This window comes from Gracilinanus agilis, chromosome 3 (assembly GCF_016433145.1).
Source record: "Gracilinanus agilis isolate LMUSP501 chromosome 3, AgileGrace, whole genome shotgun sequence".
Lineage (NCBI taxonomy): Eukaryota > Metazoa > Chordata > Mammalia > Didelphimorphia > Didelphidae > Gracilinanus > Gracilinanus agilis.
The window spans coordinates 273,325,370-273,341,924 of NC_058132.1; the positions used below are offsets into that span (position 1 = coordinate 273,325,370).

General features: G+C 34.2%; 1 protein-coding gene across 2 annotated transcripts in view; it reads right to left on the reverse strand.

The window, feature by feature from the left end:
* GALNT13 (polypeptide N-acetylgalactosaminyltransferase 13) overlaps window positions 1-16,555 on the reverse strand; it is a 717,275-nt gene that overhangs the window by 99,792 nt on the left and 600,928 nt on the right. For both annotated transcript variants that reach the window (XM_044666584.1, XM_044666582.1), the window contains exon 8: window positions 16,176-16,315. In XM_044666584.1, coding sequence (XP_044522519.1) covers window positions 16,176-16,315 — 140 coding nt within the window. The remainder of the gene's footprint in view (window positions 1-16,175; window positions 16,316-16,555) is intronic.

The following is a 16,555-nucleotide window of genomic DNA, read 5'->3' on the forward strand; positions in this document are numbered from 1 at the left end:
ATATATATATATATATATATATATATATATATATATATATATATATATATGGGATAAACAGGAAAGGAGAAAAATACTCAGTAATCATAAGTGTGGATGAGAATGGCATGATCTTTCCCATAAAATAGAATTAGACAGGGGAAAGGATTAGAGTCCAGAATCTGACAGAATATTACATACAATAAACACTTGAAATAGAGTTATAAAAGACGTCTGGAGCTGAATCTTTTATGCTTCAGATGAAGGTATTTTTTAAAGGATGAATAGCAATCATGATCTTAGGCTAAGCAAAATAAAAAAGAGACCCAATAGAATTGGGGGACTTCCAGGTTAAGATGGAGGCAGAGTAAAAGCAGCTGCTTAACCTCTCCTAACCCACACATATAGAATTCCTTGAGGACATAAAAACAAATCCACATGAACAAAGGGACCCCAAAACAGGATGCAGCATTGAAGGTACATGGGATTGGGGCGTTTCCATAAGGGGTTGAAATAGCTCTCACTAAAATGAGAGCTGAGCAAACCCCTCCTGCCCCACACCACCTACAGTGCCAAAACAAGCTCCCAAGAGTTAGAGCAAGTTTGGGGCATTCATTTAAGTTCTTGGAAGCTACCTGAGATCAAGAGGGCCTGCTCCTGAAAGCAGCAAGACTTAAGACCCCCAAGAGGCTAAAGAACCAGACTTTGAAAACAGACCTTGAACTCAGGCACAGACACGGACCTTGAGTGCATGCTCAAACTTTGGGTGGGGAACCAGGGCAGAGTGGTGCATGACTGTGGAAGCAGCTCCCTGAGACTGTTAAAGGAGCTTTGGGCAGAGGAGAAAGCAAGGGGACCACCAGTTGGCTTAAACTTGAGAAAAACTAGACTTGAGGAGCCTAAAGAGCTGAGACTGACCCTGGGTGTGAGGCTAAAGCTGAGAGGGCACCAAAGCTGCTCCACAACTCGATAGGATAGGCAGAGAGCCTGTATGACTCACCCAGACTTCTACCTGAGAAAGAAATAATAATAATGGCAAGCCAGTCACAAGAACCTCAAAAGAGAAAGATTAAGAAGAGATATTTAACATTCAAACACTTTTCCACAGAAAAAATCCAGACAGCAGAGCAAACAGCAGAGGAGAACAAACAGATAATCACATCCAAACTTCCCCCCAAAGTGAAAATTGGTCACAAGCTCTTGAAGAGTTCAAATCTGAGATCATGAGAAAGATGGAAGAGATTTGGTGAGAGAAGAGGGAAAAAGCTCAAAAGCAAAATAACAGTTTAAAGACAGAAACTCCCAATTGGAGAAAGATGACCAAAAATCAAACAAAATAGTAAGCAAATTAGAGACCAAAATCAAACAGCTGGAAAACAGGATAAATCAAACTGAAAGGAAAATCATAAGATTATAACAGAAAACCAGTCTCTAAAGACCAGAATTGGGCAAGTAGAAACCAATGATCTCTCAAAACAGTAAGAACAAATAAAGCAAAGTCAAAAGACTGATTAAAATAGAAGGAAACATGAAATATCTCAATGAGAAATTGACAGATCAAGAAATAAAATCAATAAGATCAAATTATTTGTATTGCTACATGGAGAAATGTTATGTTTAATTTTCAAAACCTGTATTCACTAGTATAGTAATTAGAAGATTTATTCATAGGGAGAAGTTGGAGCACTAAATAGTCTAAGATGATATGGGGGGAAAAGAGGGAAGTGAATAGTAGATGAAGGCAAGAAAATCTTGAATTAATAAGAATAATAGGATATTCTATACCACAGAAAGAGGGCATGGGAAGGGGAGGGGATAAATAGTATTATAAGAAGGAGAGGAAGAAAGCATTAAGAAGTAATATTTAAACCTGACTCTCAGAGGAATGAACCCTGAGAAGGAAGAGTAGCAATATCCATTGAGATATAAAATTCTATCTAACCCTACTGAGAAAGTCAGAAAAGATAAATCAAGGGGAAGGGGATTGGGGAGGTCAAAAAAGAGAGGGGAGAAAAAGTGAGAGGGAATTCATTAGGCCTTAAAAAATAAAAAGAGGGGAATAATAAAGGAGATGGTGGAAAGGGAAGTAAATCAAAGGAGGGGACAAGGGGGACTGGTTTAAAACAAACCACTGGTTTAAAAGGAAATAGCATAATAAGAAGGGGTAGAACTAGGAGAGGATACTAAAATGTTGAGGAATACACAACTGATAATTATAACTCTGAATGTGAATGGGATGAACTCACCCATAAAATGGAAGCAAATAGCAGAGTGGATTAGACACCAAAATCCTACCATATGTTGTCTACAAGAAACACATAAGAGGAAGTTGGACATGCACAGGTTCAAGGTCAAGGGCTGGAGCAAAATCTTTTGGGCTTCAAATGAGAAAAAGAAGGCAGGAGTGGTGGTCATGATTTCTGACAAAGCCAAAGTAAAAATAGATATGATTAAAAGAGACGGGTAAGGTAATTATATCCTGATAAAAGGGAGTATACACAATGAGAAAATAACAGTACTCAACATGTATGCACTAAATAGTACAGCATCCAGAATCCTAAAGGAGAAACTGGCAGAGCTCAAGAAGGAAATAGTAAAACCATACCAGTGGGAGATCTGAATATTCCTCTTTCAGATCTAGATAAATCAAACCAAAAAATAAAGAAGAAAGAGATAAGAGAGGTGAATGAAATCTTAGAAAAATTAGATTTATAGATATGTGGAGAAAAATAAATAGGGACAAAAAGGAATACACCTTCTTTTCAGCTGCACATGGTACATTCACAAAGATTGACCATGTAAAAGAGGCATAGAAACACTGCAAACAAATGCAAAAGAGCAGAAATAATAAATGTAAACTTCTTAGATCATAATGCAATAAAATAATAATTAGTAGGGCACCTGGACAGGCAAATCAAAAACTAATTGGAAATTAAATAATATGATTCTCCAAAACAAGTCAAAGAAGAAATCATAGAAACAATCAATAATTTCATTGAAGAGAATGACAATGATGAGACATCCCACCAAAACACGGTGGGATGCATCTAAGGCAATACTCAGGGGGAAATTTATATCCTTGAGTGCATGTATTAATAAATCAGAGAGGGCAAAAATCAATGAACTGGGCATGCAAATCAAAAACCTAGAAAGGGAAGAAATTAAAAATCCCCAGCTAACAATCAAATTAGAGACTATAAAAATTAAAGTAGAAATCAATAAAATTGAAAGTAAAAGAACTATTGAATTAATGTATAAGACTAGAAGCTGGTACATTGAAAAAACAAACAAAATTGACAAAGTACTATTCAATCTAAATAAAAAAGGAAAGAAGAAAACCAAATCATCAGTTATCAAAGATGAAAAGGGAGACCTCACATCTAATGAAGAGGAAATCAAGGCAATCATTAAAAATTATTTTGCCCAATAATGTGGCAATAAATATGGCAATCTAGGTGAGATTGATGAATATTTACAAAAATATAAATTGCCTAGATTAACAGCAAAAGAAATAGAATACTTAAATAATCGCATATCAGAAAAAGAAATTGAAGAAGCCATCAAAGAACAACCTAAGAAAAAATCCCCAGGATGAGATGGATTCACAAGTGAATTCTATGAAACATTCAAAGAACAACTAATCCCAATATTATACAAATTATTTGATATGATAAGCAAAGAAGGAGTTCTACCAAACTCCTTTTTTGATACAAATATTGTACTCATTCCAAAGCCAGGTGAACAGAGAAAGAAAACTATAAACCAATCTCCTTAATGAACATAGATGCAAAAATCTTCAACAGAATACAAGTAAAAAGACTCCAGGAAGTGATCACAAGGGTTATTCATCAACATCAGTTGGGATTTATACCAGGAATGCAAGGATGGTTCAACATCAGGAAAACCATTCATATTATTGACCATATAAACAATCAAACCAACAAAAACCACATGATTATCTCAATAGATACTGAAAAAGCCTTTCACAAAATACAATATACATTCCTATTGAAAACACTAGAAAGTATAGAAATAGAAGGACATTTTCTAAAAATAATAAAAAGTATATATCTAAGATCATCAACAAGCATCATCTGCAATGGGGAAAATTAGAAGCCTTCCAAATAAGATCAGGCATGAAACATGAATGCCCACTATCACCTCTATTATTTAAGATTGTATATTGTATTAGAAACATTAGGAGTAGCAATTAGAGAAGAAAAAGAAATTGAAGGCAATGAGGAGACTAAGCTATCACTGTTTGCTGATGTAATGATGGTTTACTAAAAAAATCCTAGAGAATCAACTAAGAAGCTGGTATAAAAAATCAACAACTTTAGTAAAGTTGCAGGATACAAAATAAATGCACATAAATCATCAGCATTTCTATTTTTTCCAACACATCACAGTAGCAAGAGGTAGAAAGAGAAACACAAGTTAAAATCACCCTAGACAATAAAAAATACTTAGAAATATATCTATGAAAACAAACACAGGAATTATACAAAAACAACTACAAAACACTTTCCAAACAAATAAAACTAGATCTAAACAATTGGAAAAACATTGATCTCTCATGGGTAGGATGAGCTAACATAATAAAAATGACAGTTCTACCCAAATTAATTTACATATTTAATGCCATACATATCAAACTCCCAAAAAACTTTTTTACTGAATTAGAAAAAACTATAACAAAGTTCATTTGGAAGAACAAAAGATCAAAAATATCAAGGGAAATAATGAAAAAAAAGTGAAGGAAGGTGGACTAGCAGTACCAGATATTAAAATATACTATGAATCAGCAGTCATGAAAACAATATGGTACTGGCTAAGAGACAGAAGGGAGGACCAGTGGAATAGACTTGGGGTAAGTGACATCAGCAAGACAGTGAATGATAAACCCAAACGGCCCTACTTTTAGGACAAAATCTGACAAAAATATTTGACAAAAACTGCTGGGAAAATTGGAAAAGAATATGGGAGAGATTAGGTTTAGATCAACATCTCACATCCTACACCAAGATAAATTTAGAATGGGTGGATGACTTCAATATAAAGAAGGAAACTAAAAGAACATTAAGTGAACACAGAATAGTATACTTGTCAGATCTATGGGAAAGGGAAAACTTTAAAACTAAGCAAGACCTAGAAAAAAATTACAAAATGTAAAATAAATAATTTTTATTATACTAAATTAAAAAAGGTTTTGTACAAACAAAATCAATGCAACCAAATCAGAACGGAAACAACAAATTGGGAAAAAATCTTTATAACAAAAACTCTGACAGGGGTCTAACTACTCAAATATACAATGAGTTAAATCAATTCTATAAAAAATCAAGCCATTCCCCAATTGATAAATGGGCAAGGGATAAGAATAGGCAATTTTCAGATAAAGAAATTAAAAGTATCAATAAGCACAAGAGAAAGTGTTCTAAATCTCTAATAATTAGTGAAACGCAAATCAAAACAACTCTGAGGTATCACCTCACACATAGAAGATTGGCTAAAATGATAGTAGGAGAGAGTAATGAATGTTGGAGGGGATGTGACGAAATTGGGACATTAATGCATTTTTGGTGGTGTTGTGAACTGATCCAACCATTCTGGATGGCAATTTGGAACTATACTCAAAGGGCTATAAAAGAATGTCTGCCCTTTGATCCAGCCATATCATTGTTGGTTTGTACCCCAGTGAGATTGTAGATAAACCGACTTGTATGCACTTTTTGTGGTGGCAAAAAATTGGAAAATGAGGGTATGCCCTTCTATTGGGGAATGGCTGAACAAATCGTGGTATATGCTGGTGATGGAATACTATTGTGCTCAAAGGTATAATTAACTGGAGGAATTCCATGTGAACTGGAAAGACCTCTAGGAATTCATGCAGAGTGAAAGAAGCAGGGCCAGAAGAACACTGTACACAGAGACTGATACACTGTGGTAAAATGGAATGTAATGGACTTCTGTACTAGCAGAAATGCAATGATCCATAACAATTCTGAGCGACATATGGATAAGAACACTACTCAATCTCAGAGGAAGAACTACAGGAGAGGAAACACAGAAGAAAAGCAACTGCTTGAACACATGAGTTGAGTAGGACATGATTGGAAATGTAGACTTGAAACTACCACAGCAATGCAACTATCAACAATTTGGAAATGTCTTGATTGATGAAACATGTTAAAATCAGTGGAAATGCACATTGGCTATAGGGTTTGGGGGGAGGAGGTTGGGGGTGGCGGTGAAGGGGAAAGTAATAACATGAATCATGTAACCATGATAACTTTTCTAAAAAATAAAATTTATTTTAAAAATATATTATGGGAAAGAATGAAAAAAAACATGAAGGAAGGTGGCCTAGCATTCACAAATATTAAACTATACAATAAAGCAGTAGTCATCAAAATGATATGGTACTGGCTAAGAGACAGAAGAGAGGATCAGTGGAATAGTCTTGGGGTAAGTGACATCAGCAAGACAGTATATGATAAACCCAAAGAGCCCAACTTTTGGGACAAAAATCCACTATTTGCCAAAAAATTTTGGGAAAATTGGAAAACAATATGAGAGAGATTAGGTTTAGATCAAAATCTCACCCTACACCAAGATAAATCAGAATGGGTGAATGACTTCAATATAAAGAAGGAAGCTATAAGTACATTAAGTGAACACATAATTGTATACTTGTCAGATATATGGGAAAGGGAAATTTTTAAAACCAAGCAAGAGTTAGAAAACATTATAAAATATAAAATAAATTATTTTGATCATATTAAATTAAAAAGTTTTGTACAAATAAAAACAATGCAACCAAAATAAGAAAGGAAACAACAAACTGGGGAAAAATCTTTATAACAAAAAACTCTGACAGGGGTCTAATTACTCAAATATACCAGGAATTAAATCAATTGTATAGAAAATCAAGCCATTCTCCAATTGATAAATGGGCAAGAGACAGGAATAGGCAATTTTCAGATAAAGAAATCAAAACTATCAATAATCACATAAGAAAGTGTTCTAAATCTCTAATAATTAGTGAAAAGTGAATGAAAATACCTCTGAGGTACTACTTCACACCTATCATATTGGCTAAAATGAGAGAAGGGGAGAGTAATGAATGTTGGACAAATTGGGACATTAATGCATTGCTGGTAGAGTTGTGAACTGATCTAACCATTCTGGAAGGCAATTTGGAACTATGCACAAAGAGCTCTAAAAGACTGCCTGCACTTTGATCAAGCCATACCATTGCTGGGTTGGTACCCCAAAAAGATCATAGATAAATATACTTGTACAAAAATCGTTATAGCTGTGCTTTTTGTGGTAGTAAAAAACTGGAAAAGGAGGATATGCCCTTCAATTGGGGAATGGCTGAACAAATCCTGGTATATGCTGGGTGATGGAATACTATTGTGCTCAAAGGAATAATAAACTGGAGGAATTCCATGTGAACTGCAAAGATCTCCAGGAATTCATGCAGAGTGAAAGGAGCAGGGCCAGAAGAACACTGCACGCAGAAATTGATACACTGTGGTAAAATGGAATGTAATGAACTTCTTTACTAACAGCAATGCAATGACCCAGGACAATTCTGAGGGTTCTATAGATAAGAATGCTACCCACATTCAGAGAAAGAACTGCAGGAGTGGAAACACAGAAGAAAAACAACCGCTGGAACACATGGGTTGATGTTGACATGATTGGGGATATAGACTCAAAAAGACCACACCAATGCAACTATTAATAATACGTAAATAAGTCTTGATTGTTGACACATGCTAAAACCAGTGGAAATATGGGTTGGTTATGGTGGGGGAGGATAAAGGAGGGGTGAAGGTGAAAGTGAAAACATGAATCATGTAACCATGGAAAAATTTTCTAAAAAAATAAAATATTTAAATCTTAAAAAAAGAGAACTAATAAAAAAGAGGTAAGATGGAATAGTACATTTTGCTTAAATATATCATAGAAAATAAAGTACTATCAATACTAAACATACAAACCAAATGGATCGTGGGGGTGGGGGAGGAAGAGGGGAGTAGGTGCTTAACTTTCCTTTCTCAGACTTAGATAGATCTAGCTGTGAAACTCACACCCACTCACAAACACACACACAAAACAAGAAAGAAATAAAGGAGATGAATAAAATTTTAGAAAAGTTAGATATTTTATAGAAGTCAGGGAAAAACTGAATGAGAATAGAAAAGAATGCACCTATCAGCTTTATATAGCATCTTAAGAAAAAAATGACCATTTATTAGAGTATAAACACCTCACTGTGAAATGCAGAAAAGTAAAAATGTTAAATGCATCCCTTCCAAATCATGATACAATAAAATTATATTAAATAAAGATGTATGAAAAGGGATTAAAAATTGATTTGAAGCAAAAAAATATAGTCCTCAAGAATGAGTGGGTTAAAGAAAAAATCATGGAAACAACAAGTACTTTTATTAAAGAGAATTTCTACAATGAGGCAATATGCCAAATTTTATATTTTGCATCCATGAAAGTACTTAAGAGGAAAATTTTTATTTCTAAATGTATATATTAATAAAACAAAAATCTGAAAGCTACATTGGACTTGAAACTAAAAAAAATCTTGGAAGAAATTGAAATCCTGAAATCAATAGTGTGATTAATAAAAAATGAAAACAAGAAAATCATTCTAAGTATAAGACCAGAACCTGGTTTTATGAAAAACAACACCAATAAATTAAACAACTTTTCTATATGATTTAAAAAAAAGAAAAACAAATTGCCAGTATAAAAGTTATGGTGAATTTATCACCATTGAAGATGAAATTAAAGCAATTATAAAAAATTATTTTAATGAAACATATACCAATATATTTGATGATCCAAATGAAATGGAAGAATATTTATAAAAATCTAATTGCCCCAATTAAAATATGAAGACAAATAATACTTAAATAATTTGAACAATTTATAAATGAGCTCTCAAAGAAAAAATCCCCAGTATCAGATGGATTTACAAGTAATTTTTACCAAACATTTAAAGAATGATTAGCTCCAATAATATACAAAATATTTGGGTAAATTGACCAAAAAAAGATAATCAAACAAATTCCTTTTATAGTACAAATGTTTTGCCTCAACCAGGAACAATAAAAATAGAGAAAGTACCCCCCCAAAAAACAGAGAAAGGATTATACAGAGCAATTCCCCTAATTATTATTGAGAAAAATTTAAATAAAACACTAGCAAAGAGTTTGCAGCAATATGTCACAAAGATCATTACACTCTAACCAAGTATATTCCAAGTAGATTTGTGCCAGGAATTCAATGGTAGTTCAATTTTATGACAACTGTGAGCATAATTAACCATATCAATGACAGAATCAACAGAAATCAAGTGATTATATCAATAGATGAACAAAGTTTTTCACAAAGTAAAATGTCTAATAAATTCCTATTAGTTTTGTTAAATTCACAATTCTATTAATTCTGATTAAATTCCTATTAAAACCTACAAAAAATGGAGCTTTTCATGCAATGATATGTATTATCTATCTGAAAACATAGGCAAGCCTTATTATAAAATGAAAAAAGCTAGAAGCCTTCCTACTATGATGAGAAGTATAGCAAATCACCATTGTAATATAATGTTTGACATACCCCAAAATTCAGGGTATGGAGACAAGAAGTCATTATTTGACAAAAATTGCTTGGAGAACTCGAGTTCACTTTGATAGAAACAAGATACAGAGCAACATCTCATAATATATACAAAGATAAGATCAAAATGATTACATGATTTAGACATAAAGGGGAGCATGGAATATTTACCTGACAGATTTAAGTATAAGAAAAGAATTTATGACCAAATCAGATCAAAAGCAAACATTTTTAAAATTACACAAACAAAATCAATGCAGCACAGATTTGAAGGAAGGAAATAAACTGGGAAAAATTTTATGTCTGTAAAAGATCTAATTTCTCAAATGAAAGTTGTTTCACAATTGGTAGATGGTCAAAGTATATGAACAGTTTTCAGGAGAAATCAGTTTTCTATAGACCTATGAAAAAAGATTCTCCAATTTAGATTGATTAGAGAAATGTAAATTAAATGGACTCTGAGGTATTGATTCACATCTATCCAATTATCTAAAATGACAGAAAAGGAAAATGACAAATATGGGAAGTGATATATAAAAATAGTAAAAACTAATATACTGTTGTGATTGTGAAATGATCCAAGCACATTGGAAAGCAATTTAGAACTATGCCTACAAGTCTTTAAACTTCTGCATGTCCTTTGAATCAGTAATACTACATCTGTATCACAAAGAGAAAAAAAGGAGAAAGACTCACTCATGTATTCAGAAATGAATATTTTAACTATTTTTTGTGGTGGCAATGAATTAGAAATTAAAAGAATATTGAGGAAGGGCTCAATAAATTGGGATATATGAATATGAGAAAATATTATTGTGGTATAAGAAATGATGAGTAGAATGCTTTCAGAAAAAACTTGGAAAACTTCCATGAATTAATGCAAAGCAAAATGAGCAGAACTAGGAGAATATTATACATAGTAACAGCAATAGTATATCATAATTGACTGTGATTTTTTTTACTTATCCACAATATAGGATAATCCTGAAGGACTTATAATAAAAAATGCTATCTGCCTACAGGGAAAGTGCGGATGGAGTGTAAGCATGGAATTAAGCACTTTTTAAAATATTTATTAATATTCATTTTTAACATGGTTACATGATTCATACTCCTACTTTCCCCTTCACTCCCCGCAATCCCCTCACCCATGGCCAATGCACATTTCCACTGGTTTTAACATGTGTCATTGATCAAGACCTATTTCTAAATTGTTGATAGTTGCATTGGTGTGGTAGTTTGAGTCTACATCCACAATCATGTCCACCTCAACCCATGCGTTCAAGCAGTTGTTTTTCTTATATGTTTCCTTTCCTGCAGTCCTTCCTCTGAATGTGGGTAGCGTTCTTTACCATAAATCCCTCAGAGCTATCCCATGTCACTGAATTGCTGCTGGTACAGAAGTCCATTGCATTCAATTTTACCATAGTATATCCGTCTCTGTATGCAGTGTACTTCTGGCTCTGCTTCTTTCACTCTGCATCAATTCCTGGAGGTCTTTCCAGTTCACATGGAATTCCTCCAGTTTATTATTCCTTTGAGCACAATAGTATTCCATCACCAGCATATACCACAATTTGTTCAGCCATTTCCCAATTGAAGGACATATCCTCCTTTTCCAGTTTTTTGCAACCACAAAAAGCGCAGCTATAAATATTTTCGTACAAGTCTGTTTATCTATGATCTCTTTGGGGTACAAGCCCAGCAATGGTATGGCTGGATCAAAGGGCAGGCATTCTTTTATATCCCTTTGAGTGTAGTTCCAAATTGCCATCCAGAATGGTTGGATGAGTTCACACCACCAAAAATGCATTAATGTCTAAATTTGGCCACATCCCCTCCAGCATTCATTACTCTCCCCTTCTTTCATTTTAGCCAATCTTCTAGGTGTCAGGTGGTACCTCAGAGTTGTTTTGATTTGCTTTTCACTAATTATTAGAGATTTAGAACACTTCCTCATGTGATTATTGATAGTTTTGATTTCTTTACCTGAAAATTGCCTATTCATGTCTCTTGCCCATTTATCAATTGGGGAATGGCTTGATTTTCTACACAATTGATTTAACTCCTTGTATATTTGAGTAATTAGACCCCTATCAGAGTTTTTTGTTATAAAGATTTTTCCCAATTTGTTGTTTCCCTTCTAATTTTGGCTGCATTGTTTTTGTTTGTAAAAAAGCTTTTTAGTTTATTATAATCAAAAACTTTAATTTACATTTTGTAATTTTCTCTAAGTCTTGCTTGGTTTTAAAATCTTTCCTTTCCCATAGATCTGACAAGTATACTATTCTGTGTTCACTTAATGTTCTTTTAGTTTCCTTCTTTATATTCAAGTCATTCACCCATTCTGAATTTATCTTGGTGTAGGGTGTGAGATGTTGATCTAAACCTACTCTTTCCCATATTGTTTTCTAAATTTCCCAGCCGTTTTTGTCAAATAATGGATTCATGTCCCAAAAGTTGGGCTCTTTGTGTTTATCATACACTGTCTTGCTGATGTCATTAACCCCAAGTCTATTCCACTGATCCTCCCTTCTGTCTCTTAGCCAGTACCATATTGTTTTGATGACTGCTGTTTTATAGTATAGTTTAATATCTGGTACTGCTAGGCCCCCTTCCTTCCCATTTTTTTTCATTATTTCCCTTGATATTCTTGATCTTTTGTTCTTCCAAATAAATAGGTAAATTAATTTGGGCAGAATGGTCATTTTTATTATGTTAGCTCCTCCTACCCATGAGCAATCAATGTTTTTCCAATTCTTGAGATCCAGTTTTATTTGTTTGGAAAGTGTATTGTAGTTGTTTTCGTATAATTGCCATGTTTGTTTTGGTAGATAGATTCCTAAGTAGTTTATATTTTCTAGCTTAGTCTCCTCGTTGCCTATTTTGATACCTTCAATTTCTTTTTCTTCTCTATTTGCTACTGCTAGTATTTCTAGTACTATGTTGAATAATAGAGGTAATAATGGGTATCCTTGTTTCAGTCCTGATCTTATTGGAAAGGCTTCTAATTTATTCCCATTGCATATGATGCTTATTGATGGTTTTAGGTATATACTGTTTATTATCTTTACAAAAGGTCCCTCTATTTCTATACTTTTCAGTGTTTTCAATAGGAATGGATGCTGTATTTTGTCAAAGGCTTTTTCAGCATCTAATGAGATAACCATGTGATTTTTGTTTGTTAGTCTGTTGATATGGTCAATTATGTGGATGGTTTCCCTAATGTTGAACCATCCTTGCATTCCTGGTATAAATTCCACCTGATCATGTTGGATGATGCTGTTGATTACTTGCTGGAGTCTCTTTGCTAGTATTATATTTAAGATTTTTGCATCTATGTTCATTAGGGAGATTGATCTGTAGTTTTCTTTCTCTGTTTTTGATCTCCCTGGCTTTCGAATCAGTACCATATTTATGTTATGAAAGGAATTTGATAGGACTCTTACTTTGCTTATTATATCAAATATTTTGTATAGTATTGGGATTAGTTGCTCTTTGAATGTCTGATAGAATTCACTTGTGAATCCATCAGGCCCTGGTGATTTTTTCTTAGGGAGTTCTTTGATAGCTTATTCAATTTTTTTCTGATATGGGATTATTTAGGTGTTCTATTTTTTCTGCTGTTAATCTAGGCAATTTATATTTTTGTAAATATTCATCCATATCTTGGAAATCTTCTATCTTATTTAATGCCCAAACTTTCCCCTGGACGTATATAGTTAGTTTGCATGGGTAGGTGATCCGTGGTTGAAGACCCAGTTCTCTTGCCTTTCTGAATATCATATTCTAAGCCTTGCAGTCTTTTAGCATGGAGGCTGTCAGATCCTGTGTGATCCTGATTGGTGCTCTTTGATATTTGAATTGTCTCTTTCTAGCTTCTTGTAAGATTTTTTCTTTTACTTGGAAGCTCTTGAATTTGGCAATTTTATTCCTGGGAGTTGTCTTTTCTGGGTCTAGTGTAGAGGGTGATCTATGGATCCTTTCAATGTCTATATTGCCCTCTTGCCTGTAAAACTTCAGGGCAATTTTGCTGAATAATTTCTTTTGGTACGGAGTCCAAATTTCTATTAATTTCTCCTTTTTCTGGAAGACCTATGATTCTCAAGTTGTCTCTTCTAGACCTGTTTTCTTGGTCAGTCACTTTCTCATTGAGATATTTCATGTTTCCTCCTATTTTATCAGTTTTTTGACTTTGTTTTATTTGTTCTTGCTGTCTTGAGAGATCATTAGCTTATAATTGCTCAATTCTAGCCTTTAGGGACTGGTTTTCGGTTATAATCTTTTGGTTTTCCTTTTCAATCTGGTCATTTATGGTGTTCAATTTGCTTATCAGTTCATTTTATTTCTGAGCCTCTCTTTCCAATTGCAAAATTCTGCCTTTTAAAGTGTTATTTTCTTGCCAGATCTCTTCCATCTTTCTCATCATCTCAGATTTGAACTCTTCAATAGCTTGTGACCAATTTTTCATTATTTTGGGAAGGTTTGGATATGATTACTTGTTTGTTCTCCTCGGCTGTTTGCTCTTTTGTCTGGATTTTCTCTGTGTAAAATTTCTTCTTGATGATCTTTCTCTTCTGAGGTTCCCAATTTTGGGTTGCCATTATTAGCCTTGAGACTTCTCAGCTTTATCCTCACACTCTGGGTCTGTCTGAGCTCTCTAGGCTCACAAGGTTTCAAGTCACTTTGTTCTTGGGGTCAAACCTCCTGGTGGTCCCCCCACCTACCCCTCTGCCCGAGGCTCCTTCAATAGTCTCAGGGCGCAGCTTCCACAGCCGTGCACCCATTGGGACAGGGTCCCCACTAGAGGTCCAAGCCTGCTCTCAAGATCCTTGTCCATGTCCACATCAACTCCTTCTCCCAAGCCTGAGCTCAAGGTCTGTGTTCAAAGTCTTTGTGTTCTTTAGCCTCTTGGGCTCCTAAGTCTTGCTCCTCTCAGGAGCAGGCCCTGGAGCTGCCAATGACTTAATGGGTGCCCCAAACCTGCTTTAACTCTTGTGCGCTGACCTTGGAACTGTAGGTGGTGTGTGGGTTGGTGGGGGAGGGGGTTGCTCAGCTCACGCTCTAGTGAGAGCTGTTTTACCCCTTTATAGCATGGAAATGCCCAGATTCCACATAGCTTCAAAGCTGTGCCCTGTTGTGGGGTCCCTTTGTTCATCTGGATTTGCTTTTATGTCCCCTAGAGGAGTCCTATATGCTTTGGTTAGGACAATTTAAGCGGCTGCTTTTTTACTCTGCCACCATCTTAACCCGGAACTCTGACTTAAGCATTTTTTTAAAAAAAGTTTTCTTTGTATTTTGTCTTTATTTTCTTTCACAACATAACATTTATGAAAATATGTTTTGGACGATGTAACTAGTTTAGTCTTTATCAAATTGCTTGCCATTTCAGGGATGAATAAAAGACAGAATTTGGAAAACATTTAAAACAGATTTCAAAAGTTAACTTTATATTTAAATGGAAAAATATTAAAATATATATTTTCCCTACCTGGCCTATATTGAGAAGGAACAGGAGGCAGGTTTGCTCAAGGTAGTTTATATGTAAAGTTGTATCACGTTATACATATATAACCAGGGTATCAATCTTATTTGCTTAAAACTGTTTATTAGTGGAGAATAATAATCTGATCTTCTATTTAGGAATCATGTTGTAGATAGACTAGAGAGGACAGGATAGGTAATAAGTCTTCTAGATTTTGACTCTGAGAAAGGACAAGTGGAGTTCCAAGTTTTCTTTAGTGATGTGTTACGGTAGCCCTCCCCCAACATTACACATTTGGTTACCATCTACATCTCTTCACAGAAGGTGGGTCATGGAGCAGTGACCTAGGCACCTGATCCAAAAGGGAATGAGGTATGGATCTAGGGCAAACGAGAAGGAATTAAAGAGGGAGTTTGGGGAAGTGAGCTGCCTCTATTTGCTCCAGGAGTCATGTGGAGAGCATTCATATGGCTAGTCAGAATAAGTTTATTTTCTCTATATTTGTCTGTGTTCTCTTATTCAAGTAAATATTAATAAACTCTATGGAAATTAAGGACAAGAGTTTAATTTAGTTGTGACAAAGAGAAGTTGCAGGAGAAAGAGAAGTACTCTAAGAAGAAATCATCCATAAAGAAGCTGGAAGTGAAAAATTCCCAATCTCTTCTTATGGCTATACCTCAAGTAGTCATGGAACATTGAGTTATCATTCTTCACAAATGAGGAAAATATAATGCTAAGGTTTTGAGCCTGCAGTTATATTGATCTATGTGAGGAAATAAGGCCAGTCACATTCATCTTAAGATTACCAATATTTTGGAAGAGAATAAAATCACTGGTGTGAGAAACCTTTCTATTAATATTACCAATTCATCTTCTGTTACTTCTCTTTGGGGAAAAAATCACTAGTAATGAAAATCTTCATGGTTTCTGGACAAATCCTTCAAAATGAATATGAGAACTCATTTTAAATACATTAAGTATTAGACTCCATAAAATATAACTCTTTAGAAATAATACAATTCATAAAAATATATTAAGAAGAACCAAAATAAATAATTCATACCTCACCAAGTGAGTAATACCGCCTTGGAATCTGGGAGTCTGGGTAAATATTTTCTAGGTACCAAGAAAATGGCTTGCACTTCAAATTTTCTCTTAGTGCTTTTCTGACCGATACATCTCCATAATCCACTTTGACAACACCTAGAATTTTTTGAAGAAACACATATGTTACTTTATGGTATTTTACAGCAAATATATATACATATATATGCATATATGTATATATTAAAAGTGCCATTGATCACTTTTATTAATGCTTAACCTCTTATTGTAATTCAATTTATCAAATTAAATATTGAATGGAAAATTTCACTGTCATTTAGAATTTACATTTTATCTTCAATACTTAAGTATTTCAACTTTTTGTTTCTTGGGATGGAA